Source organism: Apteryx rowi, unplaced genomic scaffold (assembly GCF_003343035.1).
Source record: "Apteryx rowi isolate R43461 unplaced genomic scaffold, aptRow1 scaffold_2, whole genome shotgun sequence".
NCBI classification, from domain to species: Eukaryota; Metazoa; Chordata; class Aves; order Apterygiformes; family Apterygidae; genus Apteryx; species Apteryx rowi.
The window spans coordinates 6518936-6530884 of record NW_020448307.1 but is presented as its reverse complement, the minus strand read 5'-3'; the positions used below and the strand labels follow the sequence as shown (position 1 = coordinate 6530884).

The following is an 11949-nucleotide window of genomic DNA, read 5'->3' as shown; positions in this document are numbered from 1 at the left end:
CCGCGCCCGCCGCCTGCCCCGCGGAGGCGCCGGCCCCGGCCGGGCTCGCTCCCGCACTTCCCGGGGCGGGATGAGGCACATGGCAGCTCCTCTGCCTCCGGCTCCGGCCATTACCGCGGTCCCARACTCCCGGGGCTCCTGCTGCCACCGCTGCCGGTCGATGCCCGCGGGTTTCCCATCCCCTTCRCCAGTCGATCCATCCCCCCCGGTCCGGGAGTGCTTTGGGGAAATGCCTTTCCCTTGCAGGCTTCTCACCTGCGCACCAAGCCCCTGCCCCTCCGAGCAGTTGCACCCTCGCATCGTCGCTGGTCCCCCCGCGTAGCCCCGCTGTCCCCGAGGTGACCCAGGCAGGTGGACCAGGCTGCGAGGTCCTGCTGGGTGGGCAAAGGGTGGTGGGACTGTGCTGCATGGGCAGGAGTGCGGGGTCTCCGCTGGGTGGGCAGGCTCATGCTGCTGTCTGGTGTTTTGGGGAGCAAGAGGCAGTTTGAATGAACTCYGCACACTTCGCGCCCATGAACAAAGTGCTTGTGCAGAGTGCGGTGTCCGTCTGCCTTATATAAGTGTCTGCTGTGTTAATGAATAATGGAATAAAAATCCCACAGCATCAGGAAATGCTTGGTTCTAGTATCTCTCTCCTCTCTTCCTTTCTCCCGGTACAGATCCTATTTTGAGGAATATAGAGGAGTACAGCCTTGTCATCCCCACCAGCACCGATTCAGAGGGCAGGTTCCTATCCCACTTGGTGTCTGGACCGCCAAAAGCACGCTTCAGAAGAGCTGCAGAGGACTTGCAACGTGAAGYGGCAAATGAGCAAATATTTTACAATGTCACTGTTTTTGGAAGAGAGTTTCACTTCAGGCTGCGGCCAAACTCCAGGCTTGTCGCCCCTGGAGCAACAGTCGAATGGCAGGAGGACTCTGATGAGACTCACATTGAACCTCTCTATGGGAATTGCCTCTATGTTGGGGATATCACTGATTTGCCAAACGCTTCGGTTGCTATCAGCAATTGCGATGGGCTGGTAAGTTACTTTGTTATTATAGCTAAGATAATTACATTAATTTCCTACAGTATTTAAATATAAAATGTGTGGACTGTCATAAACTCACACCTCATATGGTAACTGTGAATGCAAATTAACTCATGTTCCCTTGTGTGGGAATAGCTGTGCTGCACCAGGCACTTTTTTGCATACAGTGGCACTAGAAGTTTTGAGCGCATGCTCTGTGTTAGCTACTCTGTAACAGAGCAGTTCAAGCCAAGATTAACGTTGATTTGTGGTGAAGTTACTTGAGGTATCTGACACTTCAGAAACACAGGACTAAATGCTGTGTTCTTGGAATCCTTATCCTCATTTCACTTCCAGTCTGAGAAGGGAAATTTTAGAAGAGTTAATCCTGAAAAATAGGCTGGACTGCTCTGTAAACAAATTTGATAGGTAGGATATGTTTTTGCCTTGAAAATTCAGTTTGTTCAGAGTCTGTTTTCATGGATCTTTCACTCAGTGAGTTTTATTGCTTAATCAAATGATTGATGGAAAGCAGCAAAAGAGTTTGAGTTTTACGAACAAAACAGCTCCCTGTGATGTGTTTTGTATGGCTGTGTGTGTTTTAAAGCTTGCTGCAGCTTTCTATTCTGGAGCACGTGTTCAGTAGTCAAATTAAAACTGTCCCAGACATCCTAAATGATCATACCATCATTTGAACAGTAATTACTACGTAGCAATTTGTGTATTGAGGAAAGGGCAATTTTTTTGATAATGAACAGCTGATCTAGCCAAAATTTTCTTGCTCTATCTTTTAGAGTACATAATTTTTAGATTACTTAATTTTAATGCATTCTGTTCTCTGCATAATCCCCCCGATATGAGTCAGTTGCATTCCTATTTATTTAGTCATAGAAAGTTGTTGACTTGCTGTGCCAAGGTAACATGTATGGAGATAACATGTTGGCTGTTGGAGAATGGAAGGGAATCAAATACTTTTCTCCTTACTGTTTCCTTTCCTGTGGTTTTTCCTAGCTGTGTGCATTCCTGTTTTGAGAAGCAGGTTTTAATGTTGTAATTATATGACGTGGACAGCTGTCCAAGGGCAAGAGGAATACTGGTACTGTGCAAAAAGAGCAATTCAGGAGGCAGAATGTCAGCCCACAGGCTCTCTCGTGGGGAAGCAGGAGTACTTTGGTCTCCCTAGAGCTAGCACAGATCATTTTGTAGAAGGCAAAATTCCTTTGCTCTGGGCAGTGCAGAGGTGGGGTGGAGCCAACGCTCTTCTTCCTTGTGCATTTGTGCTGCAAGGTGGAGGAAAAGCCTGTGACGGCTGCTGCCTGCCTTGTGCTGGCTCTTCTCTTCAGCGCAGGTGATGGGCAATGGGGAAGCTTGTTCCTTCTTCCAGCTGGTGTTACCCAGAGTGTGGACTCCTTATATTTGGAGAAGAGAATGATGATAAAATATAACAGCAGTTAAGCCAAAGTATGGATGAAGTCTCTGAAGGTTCAAGGACTCATGTTGCATGTGTAAATGATAAAATGTTTATAAAAYGCCGTCCTTTTCACAGTTGTAAGTACCTTCGTAAACGCAAAGGAATGAAGCCAGGCCTCCATCCAATGGCACTCATAAATGACTCAAATTGAGAAAGCTACCTGAGGAATGCTGCCCAGTTTTCTAGTCTTGTCAGTTAAGATGACTTAGACAAAATGCTGTTAACTGAGCCRTAATGACTGATTGCTACAGAATCACGTTGAAGAGCATCATCAAAGTGCCGGCACTGTGTTCAGTGGTAGCCTCRCTCAAACCTTTGCTAGGGTTGATAGGTTTGCTCAGGGTTGGCCACCCGATGCAGTCAGCTGCTGTTTCATGTCTTTAGTAACTTAAACCACTCTTTTCCTGAACATTTGCTGAATTTCAGTCATGTAAATAGTCCTAAGTGTCAAACTCATTTGCAAAAAAAAAGAAAAAAGATAATAACCAGATGAGCCTCTGCAGAAATAGAAAGCAAATGGAGTTAGGGCCACTTGAATTTCTGGTTAACTCAGTGGGAAGGCTTGTATTAATTTCTTAGGATGATAAAATATCACAATATTTTATTTTAGGATAGGCAATTATGAATTTTAGTTTTGAACCAGCACCTGCAGCTTATGTGCCTACAAGAATGCCTCCAGCATTCTTGTTTTTGTCGTCTGTTAGTAACAGGAGAAGCAGGAGAAGATTTGGTCTACTGCAGGAGTATAGTCCTGACAGCTACCATATTCTAATCTGGATGCAGTGAAGGTTTTCTGATGGCACTGCAAATTCTCTGCCTCTGCTAATACATTTAGAAATGTCTCACTATTTATTTCATTGAGTATCTACATTGTAAATGCTAAAGGACAGAGACCATGTTTGTTTTTGCCCAAGTCATTGAAGCCTTACTGCAGGAAGCATTACCTCAATACCTTTAAGCRTCTGGCTGTAATGATTTCCCTGAGATTGTGCAGTAAATCTGTTGTGGAACAACAAATTGAACTCCATTCCCTTGGGTGCTATGTTCCCTCTTCCCTCCTTCTTGGTTTCTTTCTTTTGGGGGGAGAGTTAAAATCAGTTATCAACAGAATTATACAAAATCCAAGAAAAGATAACAGCAGTTCCCCAACTTCCACTAGTCCACGGACAGCACTAATGAGCAATTAACACACTGAAATTAGCACTGCACTTCACTGTCTCTCAGTTTACATTTTTATTTCCTGTGTCTGAAAGGAGTATTGGAGGGTTTCTTAAGCAACATATGGCTCAGAAGACTTTCTTAGAGACCACTGTGCTGTATATTGTTCCCAGGTTTATTGGCATTTCAGATGTGAATGAAGACATGAAGGCTATCAAATACTTAGGCATATCTGTTTTTTTCTCCACACCTACTTTACTTCAATGGAGAAATTCAGTTGTCTCATACATTTTCTTTCAGCTGCCTAATGATACGTGTGCCACGGCCAATGGTCTCGCTCTGTTCTTAACATATCTCAAGTGTCTCCATCTCCTTTTCTAGGTTACCCTGGAGAAAAGGGACTATGGAACACTCTGACAACTGTTAGCATTTGTTATAAACTTGCTTCGTTTAATGCCTAGTATTTTCAAAATGCTTGCTTTTGAAGGTGGTTTGACATCTGTCTATGCTTCCAGCTTTTGCATACAGACATTAAGGTTGAAATAATGTGTTAAGGTTGAAATAATATATTTGAATTGAAGTTTCATAGTTGGTCTTTACGTTGCAAACTTTTGTTGACTGAATCTAGTTTAAGTCGGTGAATGCATCTGTCACCTTGCCAACTTCTGATACTGTTTCCTCTGAACATCCCCTTTGGTTTGCACATTATTGCCAAATGTGTCTTATTTTCCAATTATTGCCTGAGAAGAGGCTGTCTGGTGTTGTTGGTATGGCCAAAATGAAAAGGTGTTGGAATGGATTTATATGGAAATAGTAGATCTGTGAACAGATTTTTGAACTTTACTATAAATGGTGAAGGTTTTTAATCTGCACTCATTCTAAAAAATTAAAAAGTACATGCATATATATAGGATGCATATAATCAATTTTCTTTGGTCCTGACTGAGTTAGGTTGGGGCTTCCCAGTTTTCTGTGGTAGAAATCAATAACAAAACTAGTTTTATTGATCTAAAAATCGAGTCAGAGACAGATGAAGAGAACTTCTGAAGTATGCAAGTATGTGTTTTCATAGCTGAAATGAGTCTTTAGAGATCATGGGAAAGTTAAAGTTAATCAATAGCTTTTCTTAACAGCTCTCTGAACTATGGATGTGATTTTTACCATGTAAAGACATTTTTTGATAGCTTTCCCACTTAAAATAAAAACTCTGTTTGGACAGCTTGGTATCATCTTGGCTGGCCTGATAGCATTCAGACTAATTTTCCAGGGAGCAGGCAGAACCAACATGGTCAGCTCTCTGTGGCCTGTAGACGGTCGTGGAAGATATTGCACTCTGACTATATTCTTGGTGTGTGGCCAGATCATTACCTTTGGACGCTGCTGGAGGCTGAGGGAGCTGGCTGGTCCCGCTCAGGGGTTAGCTGGGAAAGAGAAGGGCTCGGAGGCTGACAAAATGGCATGAGACAACAAAGCATTAGGATTATGGCAATCCTTCCAGATTACTGCCTGAAAGGGGGCAAGTTTGTCAACACCTGTGAAACAGACTGCTTTCTGGGGCTTTGTCCTCTTCTGTCAGGCCCATCTCTGTGAGAGACTCATTCCTGCTTATAACATCCTAGACTTCAAGGTGTTTTGCCATTACATATGTCTGCATGTTGCTCCACAACTTTCTTTTTGAGAAGTTTTGTAATGAGCAGTAGCTGAGCAGGGCAGAAGTTATCTTTAGTAGGGCCAGAATTAGTGCAGAGGTTTTCTTCATGCCTGTGCTCTGTCACCGCGTCCCGTCTGAAGTGCACTCCCTTCCTTCACCCCAGCAGATGAGCCTGCCATTGTAGAAGAACTCTTTATGTATCTGGATTTCTTATTTGATAAATACTTGCACAATGCTTGAGGCAGATGTACCAAAAATACCTTCTTCAGGTTGACAAGATGGTAATAGTTGATTGTGGAACTTGGGAGACAGACTCTCGCCCAGCCTCTTCATAACGTTCCTAGTCTATGGGGGAGAGCGTGTGCTTAAACACAAGCAGATACGTAGAGAGAAACACAATATGAACAACACATCTGGTATGGATAATAAACACATGATTAAATTAGACATCCGAAGCCTCAGTGCAGAATCAAACTACGTGTCAGGATCCTAAAGACTGAGGACAACAGCTTCAAGTTGAAAAAATCAGTATGACCTAGCCCCCACTGAAACAAATAGAGGAACATCAGCTTCAATGACATGATATGATGTCTTGAGCTCTGCTTCATTAGTATAATCCTCTTCCTCTGTTTTTAATTAAAATATCAGCTGTCCAAAGAATCCACTAAACTGTCATTAAAGTGGGAAATTATCAGGAATGGAGATATAGAAAGTAAACTATTGAGGACATTTATGGTTGAGTGTTTTCTTATGGAACTATAAGCATTATGTTTCATGCATTCTGTCTTGGGGTACCCAACCGTACCCACCATACTAGTATAATTGACATAAGTGTTTCTTCTTATGTGATAAACTAGGCAGGGCTGGCTGTACAGCGTTTCAGACTGTACTGTATTCTGCAATAACCCTCACAAGCCATTTGAGAGAAGCCTGTTGGCTGGCTGCTTGCCCAGATGCTATTTCTTCTAGAAATGCTTGGGAAGCCAGCAGTGCTTTTCAGACTCTTGCCTAATGCTCATAGTAACTGTAGTCCCGGGCTGATCTGGGTGGGTTCATACACTCACTTTACTAGGCAGTCATGGATCTTCAGCAATTGGCTGGTGCTTTGATTCTAATCTTAAGTGCATGTCTGCCAAATATCCCATGATTTTGTTATTTATTATTTGTATTAGTTGTTAGCATTTTCTTTACTGTTTTATATCAGTTAATAGAATGTTCTTATTTTCTGCAATCTTTAGTTTACAGGGGAGTATTCATACGATCTGATTTTAGGCATCTAATATAAATTCTAAATTTTTTGAGCCCAGGTTCCAGATTCAGTCAATGGCGTTTCTTGACGATTCAAACTACCTATGTGAAATGCCCACCTTTCTCCTTCCTGTGTGAATATTTCCCCAACCCTCCCCCACATGTTCCCTGGATTCCTGAAGACATTCAGACACCTGGTGAAATCTATTCCTGTAGTATAATCCTGCTTAACTTTGAGCACGTGCTTGAGCTCTTTGAAGCCAGTGAGTTTTAAGGATATATTCTTAAATGCCTTCCGGATAGAGAGGTCTTCTTGAAACTGGCCACAAAACTTCTGCTGCAGCCTGCTGAAGCTAAATCTAACTCACCTTAGCTAAATCTCATAATTTACCTGGATAAGACCATGAAGGAGCTGCTCACAGTGAATACTCCAGAAGACAAACATGCTTATGTAACTCTGTTATTTTTCCGTTGAGACATCCATCTGCTGCGTTCATATGGATTTACAATTTAGTTTTGTGTCTGTTTTATCTGGCTTTTGGATACACTGGTTTGTGATGTAGCAAAAAAGCAGAAGTTCAGGTAGCACAGTATTGTCTTCAAAGTCTGGTCAGGTCCAGTGCCTGACRGTTAAAACAGATGTTTCTTGCAAATAATTCCAGTAATTCTGCTTGTATTCTAAGCTATTAGCATTTCCATTATGATCAGGTTGCATTCATTTTTAGTGGATTAACATTTGGCATATATAATCTCTTCATTTGGAAGTGCTTTTCTGTTAAAACCAAACCAAACCAAACCAAAGTTTCTGTCTGTTTTTCATGTGATAGCAAAAGAAAAAGTAGGCTTTTTGCTTTTCAGACGAGTAGAATTGTAACACAGTGGTAGGAGAAATGTTAATAATTCCTGTGGCACAGTATACAACAAAGCTGAAAAGCTGTTCTGTTTAAGAAAACAGCAGCCCTTACCCTGGAGAAGATTAGAGAAGATCTCCATTCACAAACATGGTCTTTTTGAATTCAGCTGGTCTCTCTCATATCTAAGCCAACCCTGTAGGGAAATGTTAGCAGAAACAGAGCCTGGCTGCACATCCACATCCATGCATATGATGTAAAGGACATGCAGTGCTGGCCAGAATGCAGTGGAGCTATTTGAATGCCTAAAGTTCAGCATATCTATGTATTTTTTCAGGGTAGAGACTGTACTTAATAATCCATTCCCCAGTTTCTACTGTCATGTCCCTGGCCAACTCTAGTAGTTAGACAGCCCCCTTCATTTTCTAAATTGCAGAGGCTTTTCCTTTTAAAAATTATAGCCTGAAACACAGAGAACGTAAACACTATGATTCAGTCGCTAACTGGAGTAAATTATCCTCTTTGTGCTGTTCTTAAAAGAGACTCTTCTATCAGTAAGTACTGTTTTTTCTCTTTGCATCTTCCGTGCATGGATCTTCTCACCTACTTTYTATCTGAAAACCAAATAAGTAATTTCCTACATCATACAGGTGGACACCATCTGGACAGAATATCCTCAGGCAATCAATACTTGTATCTTTGTGGTATGATGTAAGCCTTTGGATAAAAGATAGGTATTTCCTTATGTCTTATTTGTCCTTGTGTTGTATTGTCCTCACTGTTACAGTATCTCAGCTGTACTATACTCTTTGACCACACAAGAACTAATTTTCCAACCAGAGTATTAGACCATGTACATCCAAGAAAACGTGTTTAATGGTTCCTTCTGCTTTCCATTGTGTAAGATCCAAATATAGGAACTAATTTTGATAAGGTCATAATTAGTTTCCAGGGTAAGCAGAACATCTATTTTGAGAAGTCTGTCCCCCTTCAGCTTCCAGAGGTGTGTCCCTTGAATAAYGCTATTAGCTTACAGTAGCTCAGTGCTTCCTCATGGTGTGGAAAGGTTTTCCAGTATGCTCTGAGAATTTAACAGTACAAATTCCTGCAAATGGCAAGAGCCTCCCTCATTTTTAGTTAATTATATATATAACTTTTACTATAGAAGGTTGGAAAATACTTGTTTGGATCAACACGAATTCCAGTTGTTGCATGGAGCAGGACCTTTTCTCTACAGATCACACTAGTATTTCATTTGACTTAGAATTTCTGAGTACTTTTTATTAGTGGTGACTGTTGCTTTGTAAGCAGGTTGTGCCATTACTTAATTGCACATTCAGCTAGAACACTTGTCATACTGACTCTGATTAAAATGGAGAATCAGAGAGCAGATCTCCAATTTCTTGTAGGGGGTTGTACAAAATTTCATTCCGTTGCTTCCCGTTAATAGCTCTGATGTGCACGCTGGCTTTGCAGTTCACCTCTTCCCTTTATTGCTTTTGCTCTTCCAAAGTTTCAGTAAGTTCTTTAACACATCACATCTGGTTTCTTCAGCCCCTTTATCTGCCTGTGTTTTAAATTCATCTTTGTTTGCAGAGTCTTGTTCCTGGTTTTAATAGTCTGCAGAATGAAAGGCCTACATTTCACATGCTATTTTCAGCACCATTCCATTTAGCAGTAACACTGAAAAGAAGAGTATCCTCTTCAAGTGCTGAAGAGCCCATTGCTTCCTTATAACTACATCGCCATACCCACTACAGATCTTTCGAGTTATTCCCAAGTTGCAAAGCATCTTGATGCTTTCCTCAAATCTGGAGTTAGTGGAGGCATAAGTGTGAATCTCAGCATTAATATTTTTCTTTTAAGTAAATGTTTTCTGTTTAAGTGTTTTTAAGTGTTTCCCTCAAGAAGAAGATAGAGAAATGTAAATTGTGTTCCTTGAAGTCTTTAAAAACACCTAAGTTGTCTTGAAGATGCCATTTTACAGTACAGATGAGCCTCTCTAGCACCTTGTGTCTGGTGAAGGGGGTAATCCTGTTCCCCACCTGCTCCCTGGTGAGCTCCCTTTCCTCCTCTGCTCCCGCACTGCGGTGGCTCTTACCCCACGGTAGGTTAACCCAGCGGGTCGTGAACTTGGCAAAACCAGTGAAAAGCTGYAGGCAGCTTAGCTGCTTGAACTGGTTCTCCAGGGAATGAGGTGAATCCCTGTGCAGGCAGAAGGGCCCAGCTGGGCCCGAGCTGGTGGCCGTCTGATAGACTCAGCCTTGTTGAAATGAGTCCCTTTAGGGGAGCTTGACTTGTCTTCTTTGAACATCTGAAGTTGGAACTGCAGTTTTGGACAAATCTATTCCGCTCTGTGGATGACGGTTTTCTGCTTTTTTAGCCTGTTGTACACCTCTACCCACTAATTTGTTTGTTTTTCAGAACTTTGCCATGCTAAAATTGAAGTCCCACTTGTACAACTTGCTGTTACTCTTTGTTCTTAGTCTCCTAAGAGTGTGTGATAATTTATCGATATGTTCCCTTCACGTTTATATTCTTTGTTATTCCCTTTATATTGGTCTATGTCAAGTTTAATATTTTGCCTCTTTATGGCTGCACTTGTGACCTTTATTTTCAAAACAAATAAATAGAATTCATTCTTCACTCATGCATCTCTCTGTGGAGAATCCAGATGTTACAGTTCTCCAGGGATAATGGTACTTTCTGACTTTTTACACCTGCAAAGTACAATATTATCACTTTTCTTTTGTTCTGATGAGCTATAAATACAGCCACTTTAACTTCCTTCCTATTGCTACTCCCTTTACCTTTTTCACTGCTGTGTTTGAATTTCATTGCATGGTCATACCACTTTTTTCCAGCATTTAACCTTTAGACCAGGGGGACTCGGGGGACAGAGTGCAATACATTTTCTACTGAAATTAAGCATGAAAGCTACTAATCCTGTAAAGAGAAGGAGTCAACGAATATTATTGGTATCCTTGTGGATAAGAAGAACTCCTACCTTTAAGCAGATAAAGCTAATATAATACATTTAGGTTGTTTTTCTCCACATTAACTAAAGGGGACTGCTGTTATTGCTGTATAATGAAGGTGAACCAAACCATTTGGGAACTATTTCTAAAACATCTTTGAAGTAAAAAAACTAGAAAGAAATATCTAGATTGTGGTCAACATTTAAACTGGTCTCTAAAAGCCATAAAAGCAAAACACCTTTCTGAGGTTTTAGGATGGCACAGTGCCGCATCTTGATATAGGCCCTGAGTCTTTAAGGGCCTATACCTTTATTAATGTGTTTTCTGATTTATTTCCTCTGTAAGAATAACAAGGTTGACAGGTGTGGAGGAGAAGAAGCTGCATCACTACTAGCAGCCTGGCCAGCAGCACTTCCCGACTTCCTTTACTTCCCAGTCACTTGCAGTACTTATAAGAAATGGTCCCTGGAAAGGCAGGGGTGATTGAATCTTGTATCCAGCATCGCATGTTTTTCCGGGAGCCCCCAGTGTAGGTCCCTTAGCCCGCTGTCGTGCACGCTTGGCTCGGGTGCTGAGTCCTTCTGGGAGTGCCTCCGGCCGCTGTGCTTGCCGGGGTGCTGCACTGCATCGGCAGCTTCCAGCGTGTCTGGGGGAGCTCTGGGTGCGCATGAGCCAAAGGCACCTTCACGTTGTGCCCCCAAAGGGGAGGGACTCCAGAGGCTCGGCTCCTTTTGGAAATCTGGCCCACAGGAGGAGTTTCTTCTTCAACTTGTCCCGTGCTATCTGGCATGGCGCAATGAGTATTGTACTCATTGCAGGATGGAGAAAGTCAAAATAAGACCCTAGATGGCAAGTCTGACAGGAGAGAAGGGGCTTATTTTCTTGCAAATTAAAATATTTCAAGAGCAAAATGTAGTAAAAACCCATTTACGTTTTAAGAAAAATAAAATAAAAATGCTAGAATTTGAGGGAGGAAGATGGGAAAACACAGATTTTACTCCAAAGACCCCACTTGCTTATGTTTCCTACCATGTGCAAAAGATACTTGTCCTAAGTAGATGCATCTTGCATGTTCTTCTCTCATGGTCAAGTGTAAGGCTCCCAAGCCTGGTGCAAGGTCCAATGTCCATGGCTGTTACATGTGTTGAAAGGGAGACCTGTTTGCAGGACAGAGCCCATAGTTTGGAAATGGGAAAAGAGCCTGCAAAAGCTGCTGAAAACTGACTAAGGGTAGGTGGCAGCACAGGCTGTGGTAACTGTTTTAATGGTGGTTTTATTTGTTTTAAATCATGGCTTTTGGGTAAATCAGGTTCATCCAACTCATCTGCAGCAGAATACACTTCTTGATTCTTCAGACTGTTTAAATTGCTGGGCTTTTTTCTTCCCCCAAGCAGAGGAACTGTGGAAGGAATGTGAGAGATGCTGTTTGGAAAGTGTTCTGCACAGCAGAATGTATTTAAAAAACAGTCTTTGAGAAATAAATCACTACCTGATGATGAAGACAGCTAAGCTGGGCCAAGAGTCTTTCATGTGCCAACACTCTCTCACGTGACAGAAGCTATATTGGAAGCTGGCAATTTTCA

At 41.9% G+C, this 11949-nt stretch overlaps 1 protein-coding gene across 1 annotated transcript in view; it reads left to right on the top strand.

Moving 5' to 3' along the window:
- ADAMTS2 (ADAM metallopeptidase with thrombospondin type 1 motif 2) overlaps positions 1–11949 on the top strand; it is a 190439-nt gene that overhangs the window by 9722 nt on the left and 168768 nt on the right. Inside the window, exon 2 of the mRNA XM_026063320.1 lies at positions 660–1021. Within this exon, the coding sequence (XP_025919105.1) occupies positions 660–1021 (362 nt within the window). The remainder of the gene's footprint in view (positions 1–659; positions 1022–11949) is intronic.